The sequence below is a fragment of the Podarcis muralis genome, chromosome 3 (genome assembly GCF_964188315.1).
Source record: "Podarcis muralis chromosome 3, rPodMur119.hap1.1, whole genome shotgun sequence".
In the NCBI taxonomy this organism is placed as follows: Eukaryota; Metazoa; Chordata; class Lepidosauria; order Squamata; family Lacertidae; genus Podarcis; species Podarcis muralis.
Window position 1 is genome coordinate 81,666,305 of NC_135657.1, and position 13,439 is coordinate 81,679,743.

The following is a 13,439-nucleotide window of genomic DNA, read 5'->3' on the forward strand; positions in this document are numbered from 1 at the left end:
TGTTAAGGGGGCTGGGATCTGTGGATCTGTGAGGGGAAACTAATAATTCCCAGGATTCCTTGGAAGAATCGGGGGGTTTAAATGTGCATTGAATGGGATTTAAATGTGCACCTGTCCTTCTCAATAAGAAGGAACATATGGTTAAACTGCAGGCCTTTTACAAGGCACTGTGACCCCTCTTTGTGCCAATTTGTAAAGAAATATTTATTTAAAGAAGTGATTGCTTTTATGAATAATCATTAACAAGCCTATGAAACATTAATTTGTGAATTTAACATTTTCAGCTACTTTTGGCATCAAAAGCTCGAGGATACAGCTATATCTGTCAGAGTGTGGATTATTCAGATAATGAATATGAAGTCAGGGTGAGTAGTAACTTATGTCAGTTGTGAAGTCTGCCATTTATAACTCAGCTTTTGAATGATTGCTCTGCCAGTTTTCTGTTACTAGTTCTTTTTCTGTTGAGAACAAACTATTCCTGATATAAAGCAGTCACAAAACGCTTACTTTTTAAAGGACCATATTACGTTTTACACAAAAAGTGCAGTAAATCTAGACTGGGGCCCTGTGCCAGTTTCCCACAAAAAATAATATCCCACACCTGTAAACAGCAGCTTTGAAGAGGAGAGGAACAGCAACTCAGGGGACAATTTTCAGTGGGGCCCTGGATGTGGGCCTTGATGACCGGGCCTCTCGCGGCTTCTCTTCCATGGGAATAACAGTGACTGGCTTAAGCATGCTAACATGTCGTTTCACCCAAAAATTCATGGTTTGTTGGTTTGTTTTGCTTAAAATCATGATACAATGTCTTAAGCATATCTATCATTCTCTATATTTCCAATTCAAGTCATCCCATGCTTGTAGAGACAAAGCCAACAGGACACAATTTACATACAAGAAGAAAGATTCAGCAAACTCAAGTTAGGTCTGAGGTTAGCTGATCCTCCAAAAAATCTTTAGAAGGGGGAAATCCCAAATGGGTAAAGTCAAAAACAGCTAGGCACCTTTCACAGATGAACTAAATGGGATTTGCTTTCTCCACTGTGTTTTTGTTTTGGAGCACCAATTCAGTAGTGTTAGATAGGTTCCTCTTGGTCAGACACTGAGCAGTATGTTTGAGTGTCTCAGTGCTGGCATTGAAAAACTTCAATCTTGTGGACATATACCTCCGCCACCCCAAAATCCTTCGTAGTTGCTTCTGCTTCTTGAGAGGGGGATTTCTCGCTTGCTCTCTGAAATATACTTGGAGTCGAGAGTGGATTTCATGCTCATTATTCAGCTCATAGTAGTGAGGAGTAATGGAAGTTACCCCAGGATGTCTGCTTTATATACATTATTTACACAACGGGCCCCACGTGATTGGCAAATTCTGGGATTCACCTGTAGGCCAATCAGGTTGCGGATTCACTTCCAGCTGGAGCTGGATTGGGTGGCTCCTGTGGACCAATCAGACTGCTGCATTCTGAATCCTATTGTTCTAGGGCCAATCAGACTGCTGCATTTTGGATCCTATTCAACTCAGTACATAACACTCTCCCTGCACACCTGTTCCCCTTCCTGCCTGGCTTCTCTGCCTCTTCTCTGAGCAAGAGGGTTTGATGCTGGTGCATGATGAGGCTGGTAGTGGCTTAGTGCCCAGGAAACTCCCCCCTGCTCAGCTCCTGCAGTGCAGGTTGATATCATAGCTGGATCCCTGCTAACTCAAACTGGTTTCAGACTATGGCTCTGCTGCTGCTCCCACTATGGAAGGGCCATAGCTCAGTGGCCGAGCATCTGCTTTGCATGGAAAAGGTTGCAGGTTCAGTCCCCAACATCTCCAGGAAACCTGTAGCTGCTATGTAACTCCGCTGTTGCTTGCGGCAATAAAGGTGTGTTCTAGTTTGGCATGGGGAAAACTGAAAACATCCAGTGCTGCTGCCAACACCTCTGCCCATTTCCCCACCCCTCCTTCTGAGTTACTGTCGGCACCACATACGATCAAACACAATAATTGATTATTATTACCTGTAGGGGTGTGGTGTATGATGTTAACGATGGTGACAAATTACAGTGGTACCTTGGGATGCGAACGGGATCCATTCCGGAGCCCCGTTCACATCCCGAACAGAACGTAAGACGCATCTGCGCGTGCACAGGTCGTGTTTCACCGCTTCTGCGCATGCGCGTGACGGCATTTTGACCGTCCGCGCATGCGCAAGCGACGAAAACCAGAAGTAACACACTCCGTTACTTCCGGGTCACCGCTCAACCTGAAGCGTATTTATCCCGAGGTATGACTGTACAGGTGTAGTATGTGGCTCTTAGTTGCTTATAAGAGTGAGCGTAAATATGCTAAGCTTAGCTATCGTTCTTGCATTTAGCAGACACTTGCTTTTTGGATGCACAAATTGCCAAGGTTCCATGTAGCACTTTGTAGGGTCCCTGCCTCAGTTCAGGGCACCTTGTACAAATCCAACTTCACCTTGGACAAGGCCAGAATCCTTCCCTTTTGGCTAAGGCATCATCACAGTCTTCTGCACACCCATAACACCTAGTATAGATAAAAATCATATGACTACTTCATAGTAAGTTGTCTTCATTGGCAGTTGTACACTCCTAGCTGAAACACATTTCCTTGCTAGTAAGTGCCAGCTCATGCTCGTCAGTGACCCCATGGTGACTGTTTCTGGGTTACCAGTTAATGGGCCCCAATTACCATTTATTTCTATACAATTTTTATGTCCTGGTTGCGATATGAAGATGCTGCTGCAGGTTACTCCATAGAAAATGAAAGACGCTTTAGGTTGCTCCATAAGAAGCTCTCCCAGGGATGCAGATCCAGATAAAGCTTCAAATGCAAATATTTTTTCACACCTAAGATCAGATGCTGATAATTCAGGCATTTTTAATCTCATGTTTTCAACTCCTCTTTGGGTTTGTGTTGCCGTGGCGAAAATCTCCTGAACCATTGTAGGCAGCCAGTTGGCTTTAATACTAAGTCACAGAACACAAGTGTGAATCTGATCTTTAAAAATAATAACCAAAATTCTGAAGTCACAGCAAGCTGGACTGTGCTTTTTGATGTAGATGTACAAATAATTTCTGTACATAACCTCTTGTAAACTGATTTCCAGTTATTTGTGTGAATCCATGAGAGACTGAAAGCTGGAAAACAGATTCAAAACAAGGAGTTCCAGTACTTAGTTATTTATAAATTAACTGTATCAGCTTCTACCAACTGCATTGTATTACATTTAGGGAGGCAACATTTGAGTTTTGTTTCAGCATGTTTTGACGGACCATAATTCTAGTTGCTATTACGTGAATCTACTGATAAAATCATGGGATTTAGCAACAATAATTTAGTTCCCTCCCTGAAACAAACGAATGACTAGATGTTTCCTCTCTCCTGTTAATTCTAGTATGTCACACACAGAAGCAGAATTTCCACTTGGCCTCAGTTCAGAAAAACACCTACACTCAAGCACAGATAGCTATCTTTGAGAAATACTATAGGCGCAATCAAGTAGCCGCTGCTGCTATGCAACATTCATTAAGAATTAAAATGAAGAATCTCTCTGCGGCATTGAATAGTCTCCCATGGACCTTGCTCACACTTTAGAAAGGGTTTTAGGGAGTAGTAGACCAAAAATGGAACTGTCTTCACAGCAAAGACTTCTGTGAACACTGTAGGCTGAGGAACTTATGATGCTTTGATGTGTGTGTCATCTTTTCAGGCAGAATGTTCACAATATTGGTGATGGTGCGACATGTTCTGTGGTGCTAAATATTTGGATCAAGGAAGATGTTACTTGTGTGCTTGGATCAAGGATTATATTACTTGTATATTACAGATCTCTGTGTTCTGTTTTTTTTTTTAATATTGACTGTGTGATTAATTTTAATATTGACTGTGTGATTAATTTTTCTAACTAAATTTTTGCAAATACTGAAATAAGAACTAGGAAGCAAAGACTAGGAAATAAACATCCTTCTTTAATGTTTGTGTCGTGTGGCATTCTGACTCTAAAAGTTCAGCATCCTACCTTATAATTAAGGTTGGTATTATAATGCTCTGCCACAACCCAGCAGTGTTTAATTGCCTGGTTTGCACATACAGTCATACCTCGGGATAAATATGCTTCAGGATGAATATTCAGTGACCCAGAAGTAATGGAGCACATTACTTCCGGGTTTCGTCGTGCGCGCATGCGCAGACTCTCAAAATGACGTCACGCGCATGTGCGGAAGCGCCGAAACGCGACCCGCGCAGATGCACGGACACAGGTTACGTTCACTTCGGGATGCAAACGGGGCTCTGGAACGGATCCCGTTCGCATCCCAAGGTACCACTGTAATGCTAAAGCTAATCTTGAATAAGCAAGTGTGCTGGTGCACAGATAGAAAAACACACCTACTGTACTTCGCTCCTCCTTTACTCCCGCCAGTGCCTCCCTGTCACTGGGAACCAACCCATAGACGCAAACCTAGGCTTGTGATTTATCTACCCTAAACTACATTCAGTTAGCTAATAACATGCCTTGGTTGCTGCTGATGGTTAGTTTGGAGCAAGACAAACCGCAAGCCCGCGTTTTCATGTAATGCTAAGCCAAACCATGGCTTAGCTCATGGTACCTCAGCAACAGCAGAAGCAAGGGAGGGTTGATGGCTACAATTTGCTAAGGGTGCCAACACACTTGCTTATTCACACTAAGCTATAGTTTGGCTTAGCATTAAGTGCAAACCAGGCCAATGTGCGCACAAGCTCCCCTTTCGGAGAACACTTTCCCAACCATTTAAATGGAGGAAGCCAGTTTACACAGGTGAGTTACTAAAACTGTGCTTCTCTGTGCACAAAAGTGCTCTGTGATCATCTAGATCAAAGTGTATCTCTTTTCCTTAAAATGAAACAATACAAAAGAAGTTGTGCTCTGCAAATTCTCCTTACTGGTAGATTGGAGTTTATTATTTCCTCCCTTCTTGTCATTAGTCCCCCACCTCCCGGCAAACCCCACCACAAACTATGTAGTACCCATTCAAAAAAGGCTAGTGCTGGCACTACTCAGGCATAGAACAAAGGAAGCAAAAACCTACTGTTAAAAGAACTCCTAGTGAAATCAGTTACCACAAACGTGAAGTTGACTCTGAAGTGCAAGGTATGAAGATCAGGGACCTCTCACTGACCCTTTAATCGTAGTTGTTAATGTAATCTTTCTATGCCATCTGGTGTCTTAACAGACTTAGATTTTACATGTATCAATGCTTGCTGGCACAGGGGAATAGTTAAACACATTTCTGAAATAATTCTGATATTTGGAACATTTTAGAATGTGTTATGATGTCATTACTGTCTGTCAAACTAGCTCTTATTAGAAGTTTATAGCACAATTCAACAATTGTGTCCTACTTTTTTTTGCTGTTGTTTCCAGCAATGCAACTTGCCTGTTCTTAACCTATTACCACAGTGCAGAAAGCATAATACATGCAAACCTGTATGTTCTCATCTGTGTCAGTGACTGCCTCTCTGGCCTTGGGCAATCTTGCTAAATACTTTATCTCCCCCGCCCCCTCTCTCTCACTCATATGAAAACTGAGATAATAATAGTTACATATATCCTCAGGTATAATGCTGGCTAAATTACAGTTTTTATTTCACTTTGGATCTCAGCAAAAAAAAAAACCACAAAAAAGTAAAGCAGACGACTTACAACGGGGTAGTAAAATAAAATCTGCATTTATTTAATGTTCTTGGACTGAAAGGTCACAAGGTGTATTTGTAGAGCTGTGGGAAATCTAGGCATAAGCAGTCATGGGGAATTTAAATTATTTGGAGCTGGAAAATTAAAGGGAGTTAGTGAAGTCTGTGGTCAGTTGCGTTCCCATGTCAGGAGAAGAATTGGGCATCTGAATGGCGGAGTTCTAGACTTTGTACAGTGCTGAGCTTATTGACTATCAAGCAAAGGAACCAAACGCTATACATCATGAAGACCCTTTTAGAGAACAGTGCCTGTTTGATTTCCCTCACCATTTCTGTCTCCTGGCTGCAAAGTCCTTATGGAATGCAACAGAGGCAGATAGAATGTTGTGCATCTCATTTCTTTTTAATCACTCTTCCATGGTTAGGAAAAAACTGCTCTTTGGTTTTGGTTTGGCATTTCATTCTGGTCAGAGCGAAACCTTAGTGAGTTTGCTAATACAGAGAATGATTGATAGGTTTATGACTGAAGCAGTTAATCATGTTCTTTTGATCCCCGTCAGGCATGCGGCCTGATCAGTTGATTTGGAAATAAGCTCAGTGTGCTCAATGGGAATTAATCCCATGGTGCATGAATGGCAGCCTTAGGCACACTTAACTTTCTCTGGATAATTCCTCTAGGATATTAAGACTGCAGTCCTACTTGAACCAATCAGGACATCCTTCTGATTGAATTGTTATTCTCTGATCCTAAATGCACTTAAATTTTAGTCATTTCTGCTTAAACACAGTGCGATTTCTCATATGGCCATGGTTTACATGTCACATTAAACCATAGTTAAATAAACCATGGTTAAAATAAACAATGGTTTAATGTGAACCATTAGTGTGCTGGCGCATGCTGCTGAAATGGTGGGTGCTTTGCTCCTCCTCTGCTTCTGCTGTTACTTTGCAGGTGGGAAGAAAGCCATGGTCTGCCTTGCCATGTTCTCTGAACCCAGGCTCACAGTTTGTTTTTCTTTAAACAAATCATTAGCAGAAGCCAAGGTTTGGTCTTCATTTACTGCTCATAGTTTGCTTTGGGGAAATGAAATGAAATAAAATCGTTTATTTAAATTATAGTTTAGATGACATGTGAACCCAGACCATAGCAATTAAAGTTTTCTACCCAAGCGGTATTTGTTTATAATTTTATTTAAGATATTTACATACCCTTGAAGAAAGTCTAGTCTATACCTTGCCACACATTTTTACTCCAGATCCAGAAGGGCAAACAAAGGGCAAACGTTTCCAGATTTAATAGTATATTTTCAACTTATATACATATTAAAAATAATGTGGGTTCTACTTGTCCCCTTGACATTTCCAGAGCTAGGTTTCTGAAGCATATTAGAGTGGTGATAATTGCAGCTTCAGTCCACAGCAGGAGTGACTGCAAGAACAAAATTAATACAAAGAAGCCAGCATATTGACCTTATCAAAGTCACCTAATTAAAAATACAGCTATATTGTATATTGAAGGGGTGGAGATTGCTATGTAAAAAAACAACAGGGGCAGCTATTTGGCCATCCACATAGGGCACACCATCAAATACACCTTGATATATAGATTAGGTTTGCCATATCTCAAAAAGTAAAATTCCTGACACCACCAAAATTATTCTTCTTTTTTTTGCCAGAGTTGTTGAGCTTCGGCCAGGCCCCAATGCACCCCTTTCTCTGACACAGCCCCTCACCTTACTTTCCCCTTTACTATACCCCACCCAGCTGCTCAGGCCCCCAACAACCCTCAGAAATGTGTAGTGAGGCGCTGCCACCTTTTCCCCTCCCACAACCTCGAACTTACCACAGCCGGTTTTGTTCTTCTTCCACACAGTTTGCTACCCTCACTATCAAGGCCTATCCATGTCTCATTTAAACTGTTTCCTGCACACACACACATTACCTGCCCGGCCCCCATCTCCGCCTTGACAGTGCTGCAGCTGGAAGGAGATGGTGGCCCTGAGTGGCTGCATCCTGCCCTGGCGAAACAAGGAGGTTCCTGGCTGGCAAGCCAAACCAACATGGCCACCTCAACCCTCTTGGGCGAGGTGGCCACGTTAGCAGCTCCCGAGCGCCCAGCTGCAGACCTTCTCTCACTGCCTCCGCTGCTACGACTGAGCCACCCGCGGGACACCCCTGGCACAGGGTCCCTTTTTCAACACGCATGGGGTGGCTAGGCTTCTGAATCGCCTTCCTCTTTCCCCCATCTCCTCACTCTGCCCCCCCACCCTGGCCAAGGGAAGTGACCTCTCACCACTTCCACTGCTGCTGGGTCACAACCTCCCCTGGATTTTTTTTTAAAAAAACCAGAAAACCCAAAATACCCGAGTTGCCATACGTTCAGGAAATTCCAGAGATCTCTAACATTTAAAAAAAAGTTCCCCCAGCGTCCAATTTCTGTACATGTCCGGTATTTTTTGGACATATGGCAAACCTAATATAGATGTACTTTGAATGCAAGAACTCTGCATAATAGAGAAGGGAAAGGCATGCATTTCTGGAAAATGACTGCACAATCACCCACGATAGTATTTTTCGTAGGTAAGAGAAGCATTGATCATTCCTTTTAGGTTAGTTAGGATTAAATAGTAATAGTAAACGTTTGTAATGTAAAAGTTACAAACTTTTATCCAGAAGTTGCAAGTCTCCTAAACAATTCTAAACATCCATCTTTCAAGCACAGGTTGTGTCACTCAAGTTCCTGTAAGAGCAGCAGCATGTTAAAGTTCCTAGGGTTGTATGCAACTAAGTCATACTCCAGGTAGACCCACTGAAATAAATGGACCTATGTTAGTAGTCATGCCTATCAATTTAAATGGGTATACTCTGAATAAGACTAACATTGGAAACAACCCTTAGTACTTGCTGTATATACATTTTAAAAAAAGAATCTTGAATACTCTTTGTAAGTGTCACAACTTTATTTGATCAGTTAATGAAAATGAATGTAGCATTCTGTTTTTTATCTTCTCCCAAAAGGTGGTGTCTTAATCAGCGCAGCAGCGCTCCTCAGAGCTACTATAGCTATCATTAGTGGGTGTTAGCACAGGCTTTGATGTGGGAGTTAAATACCTGACTATCTGGCTCAGGGCAAACAATGCTACTTCTTGAGCAATGTGCATTTTAAAACCACTTTTGAATAACCTTTATATCTGGGAACTCCTAGCTCTGTAGGAGTCTCCCTTCATCTTCCCTCTCCTTTCCCATTACACCCGCATGTATCCCAAATAGTTTGCCTTATAAGACTCAGAGAAAGTCTGGCAACAAGTAGGGAAGGAAACAAACTGGTTTTATTTATATCCCACTCAATTTTGAGGACCATTGATATCAAAAGTGTCTGGGGAAAGAGGCAAGAATTCAGAATGTGATAAATATAGTCAACCAAAAGCAAAAAGTGCTTTCATCTGATTTGCCAGATCACCAGTGCAGAATTAGCTAAACTCTTTAATGCTTCTTTGACATGTTCTTTCTTCCTAAACCTTATCCAAAGTAGTTAGACTTTTTGGTTCTTCAGTGTTAATTAGAAATGCCCAAGGAAGAAATGTTCAAAATATGGAGAAAAGAAAAAATTGTTTCACTCTTTCGAGTTGAAAAAATGGCAGAGTGGTAATACACTATTATTTGTAAAATACTGTTTTAAATGTAAAGATGAGTGGAGCTCTAAAAAACAAATAAAGGACAGAACGCAGGTATGGATCCATCAGGTTTTCATGGTAGATTATAGAATCTTGACTAGATCCTGCAGCCTTCTTCAGGTGTAAGAAAGATCAAATAAGGGACTGTTACAAAAAACTTTTCCTGTAATAAAAGAACTAACGGTCACTAAATTAAGTAGAATAACTACCTATTATTAGTATTGCAGTGTTGAAAGACTGAACAGCCAGGAAGGAGTTACCTACTATAATTACTATCCTGTTGCTTGTCCTATTAATAATCTATTAATCCAATATACTCAAAGGATGTAACTTCATGCATAGTGTATAGGGTCACCCCAGCCCAGTTTAAGTGCTTTAAGCTCAATTCCTATCCACACTTATTTGGGAAGAAACCTTACTGAGCTCAGTAGCAGTTACTTCTGAATAAACATACATAAGGTTGTGCCATTAACAGTTTACAGACTTAGAACACCTGTAAGTGTGCATTTATTTTGTTGTGGTACACTCAGCTTCTAAAGAATTAAAATAAAATAAAATAAATAACAAAATGTAAAGGGTGAAATCCATTGTCAAATGAAGCATCAACTCTCACAATCAATTTCCCCCTCCTTCTCCTTCCTTTTTGCTTCCATCTGCTGAAGAGCCCCACCCCCACCCTCCACAGCCATTTTGGTGGGCATATGGAGAAGGTTGTCTTTTCAAGGTCCATTTTCCTAATACATTAATATCAGTTAAGGCTTCAGCTGTTTGTTATAGGAACACCGTTTAACAGCATGATTTTATACATGTCTACTCAGAAATAAGCCCCATTGAATTAAATAGGGCTTGCTTCCGGCAGTAGCTAAAGACTGCAGTATGAATAAAATTCACTTTATTTGTAGACTAAGAACACAGGCTGTTTATTTTCTAGAGAAACTGGGGGAAAACTGACTGGAGTCTTGTTCCAGCTCATAATAATAAGCTGTGTTCCACATTTAGCTCTTTAATGGTCAGATTACTACAATATGTTTTGAGAGGGGTTTTTTGTTTTGTTTAAGTTGAAGTCCTATTCATGTCTCTGAAGCTACAGTTTTATCTTTGTTGTTGTGAGATGAGGGGGCTGGATGGGGTGTGTATATATTAATGTCTATTAATTTCAAGGAGTGAACAGCACACAGTGAATGGCTTCACAGAACACGATCTTGTTTTTAAAAGCCTTTTTCCCCCCTAAGAGAAAGAGAATGCACAAAAACGATTTCTTTTTTATTTACCACTTTGAAATGAAGCCACAAATAAACTTGTAGAAACTCTAAACAAAGAATCAGGTAGTAGTGAACAAGACTGTAGACAAACATGGGGAATCTTTGGCCCTCCAGATGTTGCTGAATTTCAGCATCCCTTTGTGACCAATTGTCTGTGCTGGTGAGGGCTGATGAGAATTGTAGTACAATATTTGGAGAACCTCAGGTAAGTGACTTCAGCTCTAGAGGTCTATGTAATGGCAGAAACTGGGCTACATGGTCCAAGTATCTGAACTCCAAATTGGTATATGATTTCTTACACTCTTCTTTCTGTATTACAGATAGCTGGGGCTTTATGGTGGTACTTCGTATCAAAAGGAATTGAGTATCTGGATACAGTATTCTTCATCCTAAGAAAAAAATTTAACCAAATCAGTTTTCTTCATGTCTATCACCATTACACTATGTTTACTTTGTGGTGGATTGGCATAAAATGGGTTGCAGGAGGGCAAGGTGAGTAGTCTTGTTTATCTTCCCAAATAAGGAGTACAAAGTGGGGACTCTACCTGGAAGCGAATATTCATTTTGACAGTAGCTTGTAAATATTGTTTCCTTCTGGAGTAATGGAATGCCCTTTCAATTCTGGAATGCTAAAGTTAAAGGGTAGATTCCTTCCTTCTCTGGGAAATGAGGGGGAGGAAAGAAGTATATGATTGCACTACTAGGAATTAGGAAACACTTCACATGGGCACGAATGCATGATTCGGATTTCGCATGCAAATTCTTCTTTTTTTCATTTAAGTAAACTTGCTGTGTGAAGCAACACATACATCTGGCTTGCTCAATCTAAAATTCAGCAACCATGAAAAAGAAGAGATTATTTTATTCTGCCTTGCTTATTCCAGAATATTTCCATGGTGATTAAAGGATGTAAGGCCCAAGCTTATTCATGTTTATTCAGAATTAAGTCCTGTTCATTTCAATGGGATTTACTTCCAGAAAAGTATGATTAGCAGATTCACTACATTTTATATATGCATAAGTATATATATGTATGTGTGTCTGTTAGCAAGCCTAGTATATAAAGCAGGCAACAGCTATAAATTATACTCTAAACACAGAAATTGTTTGCAAACACACAATGCAGAACCCTGTAATTATTTCCCAGACATTTTGCTCATCTTATATTCACATCAACTCATTTGGAACATCTTCATTTCCTGTAATACCGTAGTTCTGACCTTGGTTTGCTTTGCCTTTCTTAAATTATAAGTTCTTCAAAGACTATTCATGCTAATCATGTCATACAGCTTGATAACCATCATTAATTAGGAGAGCACAGGAATGACTTCTTCCTTCTGGATCCAGATAGAAAAATGCCCTTTGCAAAATAGTTTTGGCATCATTCCTTACTGAGTTCACTGTAAACTAATAAGAGTGATTCCACCTAAGATTCCACCTAAACATTAGGAAGAACTTCCTGACAGAGCTGTTCGACAGTGGAATTTGCTGCCAAGGAGTGTGGTGGAGTCTCCTTCTTTGGAGGTCTTTAAGCAGAGGCTTGACAACCATATGTCAGGAGTGCTCTGATGGTGTTTCCTGCTTGGCAGGGGGTTGGACTCGATGGCCCTTGTGGTCTATTCCAACTCTATGATTCTATGATTCTATGATTCTATGATTTCTGTTTATGCCCCTGTATTTTTAAAACAGTTGATATTATTTAACAGTCAGCACATCACAAATACACTGTGGTTAAAATATTTCAGGTGATAACTGAATAAGTCATCCTCAGAGTGGACTCATTGACATTAATTAAGTCCAGTGGTTTCATTGGGTCTACTTTGAGACTGGTATGAGAACTCAAAAGGGAGGCGACAACTTACAGCAGTGGAGCTGCATCCATCATTGGTGCTTTGCTGACACATTATGACCTGGCAAGCATGACTGAATGAACTTGGCAACCTTTTGCAGCTTACACACCAGCCCTTACCGCCCCCCTCCCATCCCAGAACACTCATTTTATTACCTACAGGTGATGTGTGGCTCAAGACAAGCCACAGGGTGTCATGCAAGGGAGTAAAAGGTCAGAGCAGGGTTGTAATGCAACAGAGGCTAATTTAGATGGTAAGGTCCTCAAGGCAGGAACCTCCACCTTTTCCTGTTTTTATTATACTCTATAAAGCCCCATGTATATTTATGGTGTCATACAACTAAGAATAAGAATTTGGACATTCTGCTAGACTGGGTACAGTGCCTGCAAATGGAGGAGAAGGGTAAAAGGTGAGGACTGAGTGGCAATATGGGGTGTTGTCCACGATGGTTCAGCTTATTGCCTATGTGCAGGTGCACTCACACGGAAGGAGGGAGAACAGATCTCTGTCGGCCACTGAGGTTGCCCCCCATGAGCTGATATATGATGTACATTGCAAATGTTTCCCATATTTTATATTTAGAACAGAAAATACCTTTCCACTGTGAATACTAGGCTGTAATTATTATAATGTACTATGAAACCAAATTATCTAAGCTTTTACTTTAATGTGTAACGGGAATAATAGAAATAAGGAGAATATGAGGTTACACCTCTTGCAACTTTCAGATAACATCGTTCTTTGTTTCTTCCTCTCGACAGCTTTTTTTGGAGCACAAATCAATGCTTTTATCCATGTTATTATGTACATGTACTATGGACTAGCTGCCTGTGGCCCAAAATTTCACAAGTACCTTTGGTGGAAACGATACTTGACCATAATGCAGCTGGTAAGTAATTTTTTAAAAAAAACAACCTATTACCTAGGATACTTAGAACCTTGAATGCTAGAACTTTAAAGCTAGGTGGATGTCATG

At 40.7% G+C, this 13,439-nt stretch overlaps 1 protein-coding gene across 1 annotated transcript in view; it reads left to right on the forward strand.

The window, feature by feature from the left end:
- The window catches only part of ELOVL4 (ELOVL fatty acid elongase 4), a 48,955-nt gene that overhangs the window by 28,860 nt on the left and 6,656 nt on the right, over positions 1–13,439 (forward strand). The window contains exons 3-5 of the mRNA XM_028722838.2: positions 285–365; positions 10,934–11,105; positions 13,225–13,352. Coding sequence (XP_028578671.1) covers positions 285–365; positions 10,934–11,105; positions 13,225–13,352 — 381 coding nt within the window. The remainder of the gene's footprint in view (positions 1–284; positions 366–10,933; positions 11,106–13,224; positions 13,353–13,439) is intronic.